The sequence below is a fragment of the Rhipicephalus sanguineus genome, chromosome 1 (genome assembly GCF_013339695.2).
Source record: "Rhipicephalus sanguineus isolate Rsan-2018 chromosome 1, BIME_Rsan_1.4, whole genome shotgun sequence".
Classification (NCBI taxonomy): Eukaryota; Metazoa; Arthropoda; class Arachnida; order Ixodida; family Ixodidae; genus Rhipicephalus; species Rhipicephalus sanguineus.
Genome location: NC_051176.1, coordinates 261,771,818 through 261,790,234, shown reverse-complemented (window position 1 = coordinate 261,790,234; position 18,417 = coordinate 261,771,818). Strand labels below are relative to the sequence as shown.

At 41.7% G+C, this 18,417-nt stretch overlaps 1 protein-coding gene across 2 annotated transcripts in view; it reads right to left on the bottom strand.

Annotated features, from left to right (window-relative positions):
* The window catches only part of LOC119378850 (palmitoyltransferase ZDHHC1), a 61,259-nt gene extending 43,723 nt beyond the window's left edge, over positions 1–17,536 (bottom strand). For both annotated transcript variants that reach the window (XM_037647888.1, XM_037647889.2), the window contains exons 1-5: positions 17,062–17,536; positions 16,488–16,673; positions 15,911–16,086; positions 12,159–12,260; positions 7,082–7,197 (exon numbers count right to left, since the gene is read on the bottom strand). In XM_037647888.1, the coding sequence (XP_037503816.1) occupies positions 7,082–7,197; positions 12,159–12,260; positions 15,911–16,086; positions 16,488–16,673; positions 17,062–17,115 (634 nt within the window). In that variant the 5' untranslated portion in view covers positions 17,116–17,536. The remainder of the gene's footprint in view (positions 1–7,081; positions 7,198–12,158; positions 12,261–15,910; positions 16,087–16,487; positions 16,674–17,061) is intronic.
* Between the last annotated feature and the right edge of the window lie 881 nt (positions 17,537–18,417).

Below are 18,417 nucleotides of genomic sequence, written 5' to 3'. Positions count from 1 at the left end.
AAATTTCGAAGTATTCGAAATGAACGAATATATGTATGTTTGACCGCACATAAGCCCTGTAAAGGTGGTTTCACTGCAGCGTCGGGTTGCTTTGCCGTGAAACTACCCATCCTGGGGAAATCTGCACTGCCGCGAAGCCACACTTCAAGGCTAAGTGTACATATTTTTTTTTAAGTTTAAAAGCGTATTATATGGGCTTATATGCGCTAAGGATAGTAATTTTTAAATTGTAACGTATTGTACCCCTTATAACTTGCACTCTACTGCTATTCAAATCTTGATAGTATTCAAGCTTGCTTCCACTTCATTTCAAACAAAAAAAAAGTGGCATTCACTAATGCCTAGTTCCAATCCTTGAAAATATTGTGCAAGGGTCATGACAAAAATGCTCATTTTTCTTAGTAATATGCGGTAAATACTATTCGAACTATTCGATTCGAAATTATTCGACCAAATCACTATTCGCTTTGGATTCGCTTCGAACCTCAAATTCACTATTCGCCCATCCCTAATTATGTGAGATATTGCTGTTAAAGAGCATTGACACCATGGTCGAAAAAGCTAAATATATGCTAACGGACTCATGAGTCGACTCACTCAGGCTCAGATCGAGCCACGAGTCTGAGTGAGTAATGTTACAGTGAGTTTCAGACCAAATGAGTCTAGTTGAAAAACATTTTAGTGAGCCTGAGTCCAAGTGAGCCATAAGGGCAAAACAGATTTCATGAGCGAGTCTGAGAGAGTTCCACATTTTTTTCCGACCTATCCACGTGACTTAACTTCACTTTTCAGTATTTTTAATTTCTTTTCTTGCACAAGAGCTTCACATTACCTATATACACTCAAACCTCATTATAACAAAGTTGCATCTGCCACGAAAATAACTTCGTTATATCCGAAAATTCGTTATAAACGTTTATTTGTAACACTGTAGTTGTGACAAGACTATTCTTCATTTACTTCGTTATAACCGATAATTTGTTATATCCGTGTTTGTTATAACGAGGTTTGAATGTATGCCGGGCTCCCTAATCATGAGTGCCAGTTCTCAACTACCTGTGGCCATTCTCTTCAACCACATGATACCTTTGCCTACAGCCTATGTTTGTGTTTTCCCAGGGCTTCGCTCTACTCTCATTAGTCAAGTTATCCCTTCAGATACATTTCCTGCAATACACACAATAAAATGTGGTAATTTAGTGGTGAAGACAACACCAGTGATGAAAAGGTTGTCACAAGAAAACCATCTCAGCAGTTTACACTGTGCAATACATCTGAGAAAATCACACCTAAAGCAAATAGGTTACTTCAGGCACTATTAAGAGCATGTGGTAAAACAGCGGCGGTGCCCTACGGTGTGTAACAAAGGCTGTTCATGAATGCTGGTGCTGATGACTGTAGTGGTTCTCAAATGGGGGTCCGCGAAACCATTTTTGGGGGTCCGTAAAAACCATCCCCGAACAAAAAAAAAAGCGTTTTAGAGGCATACTTTGTCCTGTGATGGTGGCCCGTTCTGATTTCTAGTATGCTTCACTGCATACCACCTTTGCATTGTGGCGGAGCTCACTTATGTTCCCCCTTCTCCATGAGATGGCAGTAAAACTTTTGTTGCAGTTTTCTACAACATATGCATGCGACCATGCTTTTTCCAGACTTGCATATTTGAAGAGCAAGCATAGCTAGAAACAGGTTGAACATGGCTGCAGACCGCCCAATTTATTGATAAGCTGTTGAGATCGAACTGGCGTGACACTTTTAGTTTAACCATTCTTTGCCAGGGAGAAATTAAAGGCACCTATTTCATGAAAGAATGTGAGCTTGGGCATGTTGGTAATCCATCTTAACACCTATAGCGCACAGAAGGGACAGGAACACAAAGAACAACGTGGACGCAGCGCTACTTCATGCTGCATATTGGGTTAATTTATGACATCCCTCTTACTGCAAGGGGTCCCTCATCACTAGAGACCGGATTTTAGGCAAATGCCTATTTTGTTCCTTGCGCTCCTATCGTGCCACTTTGATATATAAGCATGAATCAGAGGTTAAGAAGGGCTTTTATAGTGTTTTCATAGTGCCTATAAATGCCTATTTTTTGGCATTTGTGCCTAATGCTTACAAATGCCTATAAATGCTTATTTTCAAAATTGGCGCTTATATCAACGCTATTTAGCCTCAAGTTCCGCTACCGGGAGCAGTTTGAGACCGTTATTCATATTACCGCGCGACACTGACTGCTCAGAACTATGGGGTTCAACCTAGTCCTCTAGTTCAACCAACCCCCGGACAACAACCGCTAGCAACCATGAAGTGGGACACGCCGGCGAACATTCGCTGCCGCAGAGACACCCAGGAGTGTGTTGATTCGACAGTGGACACTTGACTGACCGTGCAGAACATGGGAAAGACCGTGTTCTGTGAACCGTGCGGGACAAAGCACAATTGCACAGCTATGCTCAACTGCTGGCGCCTTTGTGCCATCTTAAGCAATAACAGTTTTGTTTTCCTGTTGTAAACAGAGGTCGCGCACGTCTTCGTTTGAAATTTGCATTTATGTGAAAATTTATTGTGCCTACATTTACGATTTTGGAAGCCTAAAAGGTTGTTTTACCTGCCTATTTCTGGCGCCTATAACGAGCTTTCTAAATGCCTAAAAATCTGGCCTCCACTCATCATTTCCACCTGTCCACAAGGGGTCCCTGAAACATCCATGGCTGAAAACCACTACTGTATAGTGAAGCACTGAAGGGCTTACGTCACAGCTTCACAGTGTCATGCAGAGGATGTTGCATTGTTGAACTGTCAAAGGTTAAAAGTAAATGGCACCTATTTTTTTTTCTATTTACTGATACAGCCATTCTTCCGTGATGAGCCAGAGTGGTGGATATGCAGCATGCACTACATGAAGTATACACTTTTGTTGACATTGTAATCAGTGTTGTAGGTAACACGCTACCAGTAACGCATTACTTTCTTCGGTAAGTTAGTAACAAATTCGTTACCATTTCAGAACTGTAACGGGTAATGTACTTACGTTAATATTTTTCGATAACATGAGGTGTCACGTTACTCGTTACTTCTTATTCCAATTATCCCGGGAGTTTTACACAAAACTCCTTTGTCTTGTAGGTGCCACTTTCGCAGAGCTCACCCCGACATTCTTTTGTCACAGCGGCAGACTGCTGCCGGCCCGCTAGACGTTAAGAGTACAGTCTAACGAGTTCGTCGAGTGCCTATTCAGTGTAGGTGTGGATGTATTTACTGGGAAGCGAGGTGAGCGGTCCGACGACAGCTTTGAAAGGCACTTGTTGCTCAAATTATACAACAAGTTGTAGTTACTAGAAAGCTTTCCCTGCGATACTCTAGCGCTGGTTATCAACTTTGTTTTCAATATGAAATTTGCTTCTTCATATCGGCAACTGCGGGTATACGTTTCAATAGTTCTTCAAATTTTTTAGTGAACGAGACTGACCTTGCACACCTTCACATACACCTTCACATAAACACTTGCAATTTTTGCGGCAACTATACGGGTTAAAGGGGAAGAATTGTATATACTATGTGTAAATATTTTTTTTTTCTCCAGAACTAAGCCGTTTAACCCTTTGAGGGTTTTCGCCGTACATATACGGCATCACCTAACAGACACCAAAGGGTTTTCGTCGTGCATGTACGGCACAGCCTGTATGTTTAAAACGTGTGCCTTTTTCGATCATTTCTCTTGCTTGGCATGTGCTGCCACACTTCAGGAATACGTGGAATTTATTTCATACGCCGATGTCTCTCCTTCGTATTTTTTTTTTGTGCTTCCCAAAGCGGCGCACCCGCTACTGCTTGCCCATCCGAGTGTGTTCGTGGTGCGGCTGGTTTAAAACGCACGCCTTTTTCGAGCATTTCTCTTGCTTGGCATGTGCTGCAACACTTCGGGAATATGTGGAATTTTTTCATGCCCCGATGTCTCTCCGCTGTTTTTTTCCTTTTTTGCTTGCTGAAGCGGCATGGCGGCTTTCACTTGCGCATTAGAATGCGCGCACGCGGTGTGGCTGGTTTCGGTTTCGTCCTTCGGGTGGTTATCGCTTCTCGCGCCCGCAAAGCTGATGGCTGTCTGGTTTCTAATCTCTCAAAGGATGACCGCTTGTGACTCCCTCGTTTATTGCTCACCTGGGCGCGATTACATCTGTTTCCGTGCGGTGCTAAATTACACAAACGTCGCCCGCCATTGCTGCATTTCCTGTTTTGGGGAGCACGAACATTTTTTACCAGAAAAGTACTCTGGTGCACTAATTTTTGTATGTTTGTAAGCTGTGTTTAATACAATGCATAATTTTTATTTATGAAAAATCGTATAAGTGTTTTTTTTTAGGATTTTGCTTGATGTTACTAGGAATAAACCTTGTGTATGTAACAAAAAAAATGGATTTTTTTGGTCACTTTACGGTCACGAAAAATATTTGACAATTTTTTTCTGAAATAGAATCGTCTGAAGAATTTATTTCAGCAATAAAAAAATTACACATTTTTGAACTGCATTTCGCAAAAAAATTCGACCCTCAAAGGGTTAAGGATTTCGTTGTGACTACAAGATCTGAGCATCTGTCTTTCAAGTAGAAGCTCACCGTCAGAATTACTATAAATTTGTTGAGAGTTAAGTGACATTTCCCTTGCGGGGAGCGTTGATGATGAAATCTCATTTCGTCTCTAATGTCATACTGAGAAAAATGGCTTTACCATGAGCCACAGAGCTAGAAGCCATCACATGTAATTCTAGAGGCAACTTCATAGGCATCTTTAATATTGCTGTGTACCGGTACATTTGTGCAAACTATTCTCGTCAAATAAGTATTTCACGTAAGATTGTTGTTTTGGTTAGAAGTTTTATGTAAAATAAAAACATGAACTTTATAACGTTGTTATTGTGGGTGTCTGCAGCGACAACGCACTGATTCAAATTTCTGGCCATGGCATAACTGCGCAAGTAACATGCGTTACTTTTTTCTGTAATGGTAACAGTAACGCGTTACCTGTTTTGGGGGGTAACGTAGGGCGGTAACGCATTCCTTTTTGTTAGCGTAACAAGCTAATCTATTTAGTTACTTTTTTTCAGTAACGCCTACAACACTGACTGTAATGCATGCTTCTAATGTGCTAAGAGCTTGCCTTGTTGCATTTGGTTTAAGTTGTGTCCAATTACTTAACACTTTCCTGTCTGCAGGAAAATAGGCCATTTTTGGGTACTCTATAAACAATTTTTCTGTTGCCACACAAAAACATTAATACTCTAATATATGGTGCGAATCTGTAGAACAAATAATACACTTTCTAATGGTATTAAATTTAAAGCAAACGTTACTAAATATAAACGACAACACCAAGAAATGGCACGAAATATTGTGAAACTATGATGGGTGCATGTAGTGGTTGTATCTTTAATTATTATGTTTAAATGGCCTAATGATTTGCAGTGGTAGTTCCAACTGATTCTTACTCAATTTACTCAACACTTCTTACTCAATTTACCCCCTAAAAGTTCAGCGAGCCAAAGGCTGATACTTTTTTGCAGTGACAAATGTCATCAGGAACATTGCAAGGCCTGTGCTTCATAAACACGGGCCTTGCAAAAAAAAAAAAACGTAATAGTGCACAATGACGTAACTGTGAACCTCTAACATAGCAAATTGAGGTTAGGTAATCAAATTACCGTAGCTCAGTGCCTTTTTAGACCAAATACACAAACACCAACCGAAACAAGCAAACTTCCCAAGAAAGGCTGTATGGGATCTCTGGAAGGAGCCTAGGAGATGATAGAATGTATTGTTTCAAAGGTCTCAAAGCGATTTATTGATGACTGTTCTGTCCCCTCTTGAAGCGAGCGGCCATGTGCTGTGTTTGTCTGTGAAGTGCCACCGAAGGAGCGTCCTTTCCCCACATATGTCCCGACTGGGGGGTCCCTTCTTATCTCCGAACCCTGCTTCTTTTGTTACCCACTTTAAACGGGCGACATGTGCGACCATCAGAGTGCAGCTCGGCGTCGTCTTTGTCAGTTCATGGAGAGAGAGAAAACGCCGCCGACGAAAGAAGAAACACAAGGTTGCGGCAGTCTCACCCCACCAGCCCGACCAACAGCGCTGCTTTTTTGCGGGGACTAACTGAGTGCTTGTGAATGTTTTAAATGAAATGTAACCTACGTTCCTGCTAATTAAAGTTAGTTTTGTTTAAATGTTCACCAGTGTTCGACCGTTAACTGGCTGGATAGCGGACGCTTTGACCCGTCAAATGCGAGCTGCGAGACCAGCATAATGACAAGAGGCAATGATTTTAGGTTACAAGAGACAAAGTTCACGGAGCAAAATACAGAAGTATGCTCCCTAAAATGTGCTAAAATACGGCTGAGTGCAAGCCATGCGAGTGCTAATAAGGAGAATCGGCGTCTTGTGATCGAACTTTCAATGTTAAAATGACTGCAGCAAGAATGCCTCGCGTCGTAGCTCTAGTGCCCAATGGCATTTCGCTGCTGAGCAAAAGGTTGCAAGTGTGAGTCTTCACTGTTAATGCCAATGAGGATGGAATATAAAAATATCCACATACACATGTTCAAGTACACATTAAAAGTCTCCCGTTGGTCAAATTAATCCATAATCCTCCAGTATAGTGTCCCTCATGGGAATAAAAACTGGTTAAATGCTGGGGTTTTATGGGCCAAAACAGCACTATGATTATGAGGAATGCTGTGAGGAATGCTGTAGCAGAGAACTCCGGATAAATTATGGTCACCTGGCGTAGTCTGATATATGGGCATCTTTTTATTCTGAAACCAAAAAAATGCTGCGGCCATGGCAGGAAACTGAACCCACTACCTTACACTCAGCAGCCACCAAGGGAGGTGCCCCTCGTAAGATGCAGTTCTGTGTTGATCCAGCCTTATGGAGGACTCTTATACACATTCTTGGTGCTTAATTTCAGCAAGTTGACTACAAGCAGACATACATCTGTCAGACATACCGTTTCTGTTCATGGCTTTAGTTACCTTGTGTACAACTTACTGTTATCAGTCACATAAGCTAGGTGTTCATTCCTTACTTACCTGCAGTGTGGTTAAAGAGAGCACTTTTAGCAAAATATGCCACAATAAGCCCAGCAGAGACCAGGAAAGTCAGAAGGCAGGCCATAAGAGCACTGGCCACACATACGGCAAAGTATCTGAAGAGAAGAAAAATAAGTACTGCATGTTTAACACGAAAAAAACGCATCCACATAGAAGCCCAAAATCCACAGAAAGCAATATGCACAGAACCCAAACTTCCACTTGCACATCTATGAATACTACATATCATGACAACTTAGTTAACTAGATAGACACTCTGGGTTGAAATGCGAGCGCTTAACGTAGACAAGCACGTAAAGAAATAACACATGGACAGGCGTTTTTCCCATTAAACCTTCAGTTGGTAGTAAGTGCCTGTCCGTGTGTTATTTCTTTACGTCCTTGTCTACGTTAAGCGCTCGCATTTCAAGCAAGCAGAATGAATCACCAACTAGCCCAGTCAGCCATTTAGACACTCTGGGACATTAAACCCAACAAACCAACCAACCTTATATATATATATATATATATATATGATAGGCACAACCAAGAGTACTGAGAAAGTTTCATTGAGGTGCAAGAAGAGTTTAATACAGTAGTATGTACTGACAAATGCCACTACATGTGTGATAAGCTATCATCTCTATCACTTGTCTAAGTACCATCCTTGTATGAAGTTTTGTTTGTACACTGCATTGCTTTCTTTTTATAAGAGCCTCTGGCACTGACTATCTGTGTCGGTTCTGCAAATGCATGCACCAAATAACAATCTATGTGCAACAAGTTCTGTTCCATCTTGGGAAATTTTTTATATCAATGAGCTTCAGCACCAAGAACTTTTATCACAAGGCAAATGGGTCAACCAGTATTTTTATGCTGAAGTGCCCAAATGGTTGCATGAGTGAGTTTGCATTCTAAGATTTCGTGTTCAGCGCACGTCAGTGCAACCAGAGTCCTTCAATGCTTTTCTGGTCACGAAACTCCTCCGTAACGCTGTGGGGAGAGCTTGCTATGTCACCGCAGCTGCCGCGCGGCGGCGCTAGGAGCGTGCGGGGGGCATTGAGGAGAGCTTTGCTGCGTAGGGAAAGCTGGGAAACTGAGGAATCCGGCGGCATGGGCGTTCAGTTTTCCTCGTTGTTTCTTAATTTGTGTGACTGATGGGTGTGAGAAATGTGTGCGAGGACACGGATGGTGTACGCAAGTGATGATGCCAAAGACTTGCTGTGTATGGAGTTTTTTCGCTCGGGGTACAGAGGGACGAGCGGAAAGGTGTCATTGTTTAGTTTGCTGAGGGATGAAGAGAGACGTACAATACCGCGACAGGAAGCTGGACCTTCTATTCTGAACATGTTAGAGTGTGTGAGAAACATTTTGACGCCACTGACGTTATTCGAACGGACGACTTCATAGTTAATGGAAAAAATGTGTCTTTGCAACGCGAGAAGGCAAAGTTACGGGTCGGCGCTGTTTCTTTCGCAGCTTGCTAGTTTTTTAGAATACCAGAGAGCTGAGCTAGTTGGTAAGCATTCGTTCTAAAAAGACACAGCGTGCAAACACGAGCACAAGAAAGAAGTCACGCCGCCACAAACGTCGTATGTGGTGTCGTGACTTCTTTCTTGTGTCCGTGTTTGCACTCCCTGTCTTTTTAGAATAGTTTTTTAGCTTCTTTCCAGCTTATTAAATGCTTTGCGTTGTTTCCTTGTTTGCCATTGTTAAAAAAAGCATTTTTTTTCTATTTTTATTGACTGAATGTCAACTAAGCTAATTTTTTTTAAATTTTTATATTGTACTTCAGTGTTTTCCTTGCTTTTTGCATTAGCTTGCTCCCTCCATGTGCTGGCCATGCAGAGAGTTTCCCGACGCTAGGAAACTGTCGCTCGTAGCTTTCTGTTTTCCGAGGTATTTTTCCAATAAAAGTTTTTCTATCTTTCTCTTTCAATTGTAGCATTTTTTACTGTAAATTAGTGGCTCGACAGTGGGATGTTCTCAAACATGTGCATTGAAATAAGCAATTATAGGGAAGTATGGACGCAAATGGCATTAGTGTTTCCTCAGCTTGATACGTTTGTGATTATTTTGCCCCGTGTTACGTTTTCTGCGTTCTGAATAATTCGAAAGCACAACAGAGCTCTGCTTATGAACACATGTGCTTACTTTCTCTAGATTAGCGAAACGCAGTTTTGTTTCAGTTAATCAAGTCTCCCCTGTGCAGTCTTCATTAAGAAAATCGTTGCATCACGCAGTGCAGACGTAGTCCATCTAAGCAGTCAAAGTAACGCACGTTGTGATTTGTGAAGGTGCCACGAGTGCGAAGATTCGAGATACCCGAGTGCCTTTGCGACGCTGCACAATGTAAAGTGCGACACATTTTCGCTCGTGCAATGTCCACGTAACATGAAATTGTCAAAGTTACTCGTAGAAAATGGACAAAACGTGGTTAGAAACTCGGAGTTAAGGTTAGATTAGGTCCTAGAGATCAGCTGGTGTTCAGACGGCACACGGACGTTATACCTTGCAAAAGCTTCGTCACTCCCGATTTCAAGTGTTGCCAAAGCTCTATGAGGTAGGCTGCAGTGCAGTGAAGTTATCTTTTATAAACTGTAAACACAGGAATGTAGAGCTTTTCTTTTTTGTAATGCGGCTGTATTTAAATCCGCGGCGTAGACGGCCTGATTGTAAATAGCGCGATCGGTGCTGTCTCAACTCCCGTTACGAGACTTTAGTTTGCGAGCTGGTGGGTTTGTAAGGCTTGTGCAGCGTAACAAGTCTAGGTAAATATCCCGTGCCTGAATAAATACTCTCTTGTTCTACTGCCCGAGGTAAGGAACCTCGCTGGAACAACATATACAGCTAATATTGCTGCGTTGGCACGACTGTGTCCATCGCAGCCTTGATATATATAAAAAAAAAAAAAAAAACGCGAAAGTAAGTTTTTTACACTCGTATACGACTAACACATCGTATGTCAGGTGAAGTATGAGTGGTAGTTGAAACATTGCGGTTTGGTGCAGGTTAAACGATTGCCCCAAACCGCCACAGCATTCAGCCGAGTGCAGCGCGTGTGCACGAATGCACCTGCGTTGAGCGCGGCGACCCTAGCGGCCGCCTCTGTCCCTGTATGAAACTGCGGGCTGAGTTTTGTGACCAGAAAAAGCATTGAAGGACTCTGATGCAACCAAAGCAGAGCATGCTCCCTTGCTGATCCTGCCTAGCACGTCACGCCGACGGTGGCGCCAGCTCTTCCAGTGGTGGGCCTCGCACGCAATAGTCAAGGCGTCAGGATCTGCACATGCTTGATGCACAGTAAATTCATTCAGAAAGGTTGTGCTTCACACAAACAACGCACACAACCTTTGGTGCATGCCATCGATGCTTGGAGTAATGCGATCTAACAAAAACAACCTCACAGTTAACACCAATGGCATGTCGAAAAACATCTTTGCCACCTTCGCAGTTTCTCTGAGAGGTTGTGAGTCCAGACTCGGACCCTTTGCTGGGCTTGCAGAATACTGCTCAGTGGTGAAGATTATAGTGGCTTGAGTTACAGTCCTGCTGCCAACTAATACGTATGTGTGCAAGCTGCGGGGCTTCTTCAGCACCATAAGTGAAGTCGTCACCCTTTCCGCCTGTGGAAAGGGTGATTTTTCGCCTGCTTTAATGCATTTCAATTTACGTCATAATTATTACACTGCCGTTTAGCACAATTAATTTCCCTTTGCTTTCCTCGGCCTAATTGTCTGTTGAGTTCACTTGATTATGTTTGACAAAGAACTAACTCCCTCGAAAAAATTCCCCTTCTCTCGTTCTTTCCCATTTTACTGTTTTTAGAAGTGCAATGTGCACCTGCATCCAGCCATATAAAAAGATTCCATACTGAACAGTGAGTATCATGTTTTTGTAAGTCATTTTTCATAACAAAATGGGCTTTAGATTACAAATCTTACTTTTCACACAGCACTACTTGACATCCGTTTTGGTAGACAATGCGAACAATATTTCCCATGGTTTACATGAACAGAACTGCCACATTGGTTGTAGGTATGGCTGTCCTTACAGTCCTCTGCCCCGGTTGTCTTCTTCTTTTGTTCTCAGCACGTTAGTTCAGGCTATATATTACTCTGTATGAAAACTGGTTCTCTGTCACCGATATCTTCCAATGTAAAATCAATCAAAAGTTCATAAATCTCTGACAACCACAAGTAGACTTGCCCACTGCTTTGCCATGGTTGCCCTTACATGACAGGCAGGGGCGTAGCCAGAAATTTTTTTCGAGGGGGGGGGGGGGGGGTCAACCATACTTTATGTATATTCGTGCGTGCGTTTGTATGTGTGCGTGCCTATATACGCAAGCAAAACTGAAAAAGTTCGGGGGGGGGGGGGGGTTGAACCCCCCCAACCCCCCCCCCCCTTGGCTACGCCCCTGATGACAGGGCAACAGAGCACTGAGACATTTGTCCTCTATACAGTAAAAAATTTCATTGACAGGTTCTTTTTACGCATCTAATCCATATGACTTCTCCATAGATGGTGCAACAATTATTCAATGTAATATAGAGAACTAGTTGCTTTTGGTGAGACAGAGAGTGCACAGAAACCCCGAAACAGGTAGACGTACTTGAGAGTGACAGAAAGTTGCATGAGGGTAAATACCAGAGTTATCTCGGGAGCAACAGTGAAAGGGTTAAATTGTGTGTGTGTTTGGGGGGGAGGGGGGGCATGTTCATGTGCTCAATATCACAAGGCACTAGCCTCAGGCACTACAGGCCTGAGGCTCCCCTCAGGCCTGTAGCCAGGGGGGAGCCGCTCCCCCCCCCCCCCCCCCGAAATTTTGGTGATGTGTTTTTACCAAAAATAAATAATAATAATAGGTGTTTTTCTCAAAAAGTTGAGGTTTTCGGCAAGTTCCACCCCGAAAAAAATTCCTGGCTACGGGCCTGGCTCACCTATCCAGAAGGTGAAAAAGAATAAAAACTATGATGCATTAGATTCATCACACAAGAAGTGCACCATGCATACAGCTAGCAAATTAAAAGGTGCTGGTAATTTTATGAAGCACCTATTCCTGCAGTCTACTCACTTGTAGTTTCTTGATCCAACACAGTTGTTCAGCCATTTGCAATGATGATCAAATTTTTCGATGCACTTGTTGCAACTGCTGCAGTGTTTCGACCGGTTCCCCCTATTATAAAGAGTTAGAGAGTTAATTATCTGGCAAATGTGACTGTGGCAACTCAATAATTTGGAAAAGAAAAGAAGCAACAATTAAAGACATGAAACAGAAATGTGAATGGTAACGAAATATGTTGTAAGCTGTCATAGTGCAAGCTGTTATAGTGCCTAATCAATGATCCTGATATATATGGGATAGTTTTACACCAAAGGCCTTTATATTTGCAGTGATGCATACTGAAGCTGCAAAATAAGCGTTGGTTTCATTGCTGGCATCACATGCTTTTCATAAGCAGATTTTTCACTCATAAAGGAGCAAGACCGTGTGCCAATTTCATTCTCAAATACCTTCTGAAACCAAATTAAAATGCTCCCACAACTATACAAATGAGATACATGAACTCTCATCAGCTTCCCCTCTATTTTTTGTTATTGCACGCATGTGCAGTATGGTACTTGTATACAATGTAACCAAGTCAGGCTACTATACATGCTGAATGAAAAGAGGCTTTTTTTACAGCACTGTGCATTCACAGAAGATGCACGTCTACTAGGAAAGCTCATTAACCCTGAACTGCGAGTGTTACATCTGCTTCAGCTTTTTTTTACCAATACACCCACATCAGCATCTATCAATTAAAAAAAAGTTCTCATTGTCCTGTACTGAGGCCTTCATTATAACACAAGCTGAAATTACTGACCCTTATTAGGGGTGTGAGGATAACAAACTTTCAACTTCGAAGTGCAACTACAGATTTCGCAAAAAAAAAAAAATCACTAACCAGACGTGAAAAAAGTAAGTGTGCTGTATAGCAAATAACATACAGGAAATTCATGCATTTTACAACACTACTGATTGACAGTACAACATATGCAGTTATTTAATGTTGTCATGAAGGATGGATAGCTGCTTGGTATGTTCAGGAAGCAGTGAGCGACACCATTGTGCATGTCACCACTCCTCCAGACAACGAAAACAGCAGCTCACAAGATACACTAGTGCTGTTGTGTTAATCTTGTCATCATAGTTTAACCTTCTAAGATTGCTTTCTCAATTTGGAGGAGCAATGACAACTGATTGGCACGATATTCATTGTAGGCGCTTCATCTTACGATAACCCAGAATAATGCTGGATTTCCTTATTTTTAGGCATCATTAAAAATTACCATATACCGCCACACAGGTTACACATTGCCACAATATCCTTTTTAAACCCTGCTTCACAGCAAACCCTGAATAAAAATGACAATCATTTATTTTAAAAATAAAAAAATAGTCATTTAATTAATTAAACTTCGGTATAGAATGCTGTAAGGAATACTGTAACAATGTGAAGTATTTGCAAATAGTTCAAAAGAGTCACTATGAAAATCACAAACCAACAATGGGTAGCATATCAAGCAAGCAATGCCATAATGTTAACTTTGTTTCTGAACAGGAAAGCAAGTATTGTGAGCACAATATTCTTCCTTCATCCTCTTCACCTATTTATAATCAACATCACTGTGAGCGTCATCTTCGTATTACAGTATTATTAATACATAAAATATCCGGCATAACCTGCTGTTAGGTTGTGTCTATATATATATATATACAGCACTGTGCACCATACAAAAAAATGATCCTTAAGAAAATCCGTCACAGGTGAACAACCGCACAATCAATCAAGCCATCAACCCTTTGCAACGCGACGAGACACCTTAGACAATTCAGCCATGAGCACATACATGCTCCCCTGTGCAAACGGCAAGCTGTTTATAGACATCCTTTAGAGTTGGCGATGCGTGCATCTCTCGACTAGTTCAGCTCCTTCAGCATCGCAGACGCTCGCTTACTAACTGCCCGCAAGATGGTGCGAAGCGCTTAGGGCACAATGTAGTGCGGCCTGGCGGGCCCTACCTTGAAAGCAACCTGCAAAGCGATAAGCAACGAAGACTGATAACTTCATGTATGGTGTGTTCTCGCCACTCGCTTGTTGGAGGACCAGCAACATCGCAAAGTTGCATTTGTTTTGGTCAGGCGCAGTGGCTCTGCTGTAAATTCTTGCACACACACTGGCAGCATTCTGTGGCAATGAATACAATATAGTGACATCATCTGATAGCCACCACATTGGAGCACCAGTACAGTGGGATGCTGCATGTCTTACGTCATGTGCAAGCCATCTTATGCTTAGCGACCTAAAATGCACTGCTCACTGCAGCCACTTGTCGTCAACACTACCATTCTATACGCGGCTTGCAGGGGTCACCGAGTTTCTTTGATCAACTGGGTCTGGCCTTGCCGCAGAACACCTGCTTGCTTAGCAAGTTCATGTTTACTAGAATTAATATTGCTCATAAAGATGCTTGCCATAATTCGTATAATATTCCAATTTGTGACTGTGACTGTTTTTTTCTTCTCTACAATCTACACATTACTTCCCTTTGTGATATGATGACTCTTTCCTTATTTTTGTTCCCAAGATCACCAACCAAGGTGTACAACAAAATCCGTAATTTTAATTGCTGAATTCCTGGCCTTGATAACGTTTATGCACAAAATAAAGTTCTGGTTAAAATTATGACATGTCCTTAACCTAATATTGCTGTTTTCAACAATATAATTAAAGGAAGCATGACTACCAGCACTTTCAAAAATGGTAAAGCATATATGTATTGATGTTTCTAAAGCTTTTTTACCAACGTTTTTAGTAAGGCTGAATACTGAACATAACATTCAAAATTACATACTCTAACTTGTTAACGAATATAGAGAAGTAGGTTTTCCTCACTGATACTTAATTGACAATGCCATGATTCATCTTACAAATTAAGACATATAAACATAGCCAACAAGGTAATGTGGTGAAACGTAAAGCAAATATAGAGAAAAAAAGGAGATGTAAATAGTGCCAATTCCAAATTTCAACTTTTGTTGAAACCTTGTTTAGCTTTGCATTAACTTGCCTAATGTAGCACTTTGCTAAATACACAGGAAAGTTAGTCATTTTATTGATTTCACTGAATCCTTCAACTCAATTAACCACGATATATTTTTCACATAAGCTTCACTTTTACAGAATAATGGCCCCAATAAGAATCAATGTTTTAATCAGAATTAACCTTCTTCAGAATAAAGAGTCAGCACATCCAGAGTAACATGCCCAATAATAAAATAGCTAATACTGGAGCTCTGCAAGGTCTAAACTTTTAGCCTGCAATTGCTTTTAATTTGCATAAATGACTTGCCCAGCTTACTAACGTCTCCTAATGAGCACTCAAGAGCAGATGATACCATGTTAGTTCTTTTTTTATGATACCACTTTGCTGACACAGGCTTCATAACAGCATTAAGAAATCAGTTCATAATGCAGAAAAAAAGAACAGCATAATTATACATCCCACTAAAACAGAGTATGTGGTGCTACCTTCAATCAATAAGTACAAAATGAACAGTGTTTCAATATATATTAGCTTTTTTTGATGCCTAATGATGTAGTATAATGAAACGAAATGTGAACATGAAAAAAAAACTTTCCTTTTCACATTTTTCACTGTGCAATATGCAGAACAGGTTATCCCAATGCAGAAGAAGCAATGAGAGTGTGCATGAAAAAAGGAATGTCACTCCTTGTTTCATTACACTCATCGCTTCAAATATAAAGACCTCATACTTACACTTTGACTTCACAGATGTAGCAGAACTGATTCTCAATCACATGTGCATGCTTGCTTCGATCAAATTGAGGAAGTGGACCCTTAATGTTTTTAGCCCGCACATTGGCATCTGCTGGGTCGATGGTAACACTCAGAATGTGGGAAACTACATGAACAATGCCAACAGCTGCATTCACCTGACATAAATGTCAAGGAAACACAATGGAATTCATCATGGTGTTTACAAGTAGCATCACAAAAGCCCTAATTCCATTGTAAGCCCTTTGCATCGTTCTGTGCTCTCTTTGCATTCTTTTGAACATCTAAATTCGTTTTAGATCATTCTGTTGTAGATCTAAAAATTTCTAGTGTCGAATCGTGCACTGATTACAAAAAGTGAAACATGGTTAGGAAAATTATACTAAAACAGCAGAATACGTAATTGACGAGCAGCTCCACAAGTATATGGTAACCAGCACATACAACGAGTGTTCTATTGAGAATGTACAGCTTTTTTTTCATGTCCAGTAAATTTGTTCCATGCAAATTGCGAGGACACTTCTGAATACACCAAGACAATAAACGTTTTAAAGGATACAAGTGACAGGCCAATCTGCCAGCCTCCGGCTGGACAGCTGGGCACGAGCACAGCAAAATACATGACCAAAAAGTATGCGAGAAAAAACCAGGCCACAAGCTGCAGCGGATGCAGGGGCAGACTCCACCCATTTTGGCGGCTCCATTCACCACCTTTCGTGGTCTTCACACCGCAGTCGACAAGTACCTGGAAAGGTACGCACAAAATTACCGAACCACGCGATTCCTCTGCAACGCTCCGCAATATGCTGAGTGATGCGCAGGACCGCGAATGTTTATAAAGACGCTTCCACAGACACTAATCATGCGCGCTTCGCAGCGCGCACCAGCCGCCAACAGTAAGCACAAACAAGAAAGAATGAAAATGCGACTTAGAAACATGAAAAGAACTATCACAATAATAAAAAGAATTGGGCAATTTCGCTTGTAAACACACCTTGCTTTTAGGTTCAAAGACAACTGACCTCACCAGTAAAATCAGTTTCTTAACGCAATTGAAGGCCAGTTGACCTGCACAATGTCATAACGCTATTACCTACACCAAAATGAGCGAGCTGGTATGAAAATCCACAAACCTGGCATACTCCCAAGAGGTGAGCACAGCGGGTCTGCAGGATGTCTCTCTTCATAGCAGCCCTCGATGCGCTTCAAGGCTACGGCCAAGCGCTAGGCAGATGTGACTGACGCACGTCTAGGCGCAGTAAAACGTGCAGAACATGGCTAGGAAACAAAACATCACTAAAGATTAGCGACGACGTCAGTGCCTTAAGTCAACAGGCTACCGTTTTAGGCGTAAACGAAGAACCTGCCAAGGCACCCTAGCATATTGACGAGTTCAAACTAGAGGAGAGCGTTGTGCGCAGTGCTCTAGGGGGTTGACTTGCCGGTGAAAAGACGAATCAAACGGAAAGTTCGAGCCTAGAGCCAACATTTGCACTCATAGGTTGCTCCCATCGGCATCAGTCGCATCTTCTCAATCTTTCCACCATATCTTCAGATGCGAGCACGCACGGATACATGGCCGCGCATGCCTGTGACCCTGGTTGCCTTGGTTGCAGCAGGGAACGGAGGGGGGGGTCGGGAAGGCCCGGGAAATGCTTCGGGAAAAGTCGCTAGGGGTGTCACCGGCGCTGCAGGCGCTGGGGTTTTCTTTTTCTGCTTTCCTGGAATTTTCTCCGTCGTTCGCGCGACGCGGAAAACAGCCACACGACGGGCGCGTGAAAACGAAACGACTACTGATTGCGTATTGGGGTATTTGGTCCAACGTGCCTCGGGAAAAGATGTCACACCTTGCTGTGCTTCGGTATTTTTCGATCCGAGATTTTCAAATCGGATAACTGCGTTCCAGATGAAACTGCGTTGAAAAAGAAAAAGAAGACAGCAGACTCCGGATCAACGCTTTAATGTTTTTATGGCTCTTTAAACCGGGTGTCTTCTTTCTCTATTCTTTTTTTAATTTGAGACAGCATAGCGTTGTTGAAAATCACAGCTGTGATAACATTTTGTTCTCGTAGAGCTCTATTAATCCAAGCGGAGACATAAAATGTGCGAGAAATCCATATACATTATTGGTCAATGAACAAAAGTTACCCAATTAACTTTAATCAATAACTTTAGGCACATATTACAATTTACAAATTCGCAAGGCGTATCCACTTTTGAACTAATTATCAGGATGACACCAGCTTCGAGATTTATTTGTTTATTATTTATTTATTTATTTATTTATTTATTATTTATTTATTTATTTATTTATTTATTTATTTATTTGCGTGTACTGCAGCCCTATGGGCTATTGCAGGAGTGGGTGTGAATACAGAACACTGCACAATAGAGACAATACGAGTATAAACAAGCAAAATGAAATAAATGTTCCTACTATTCGATAGTTTCTAAAAATAAATTTAAAGGAAGAGATCGAGTAGACCCAG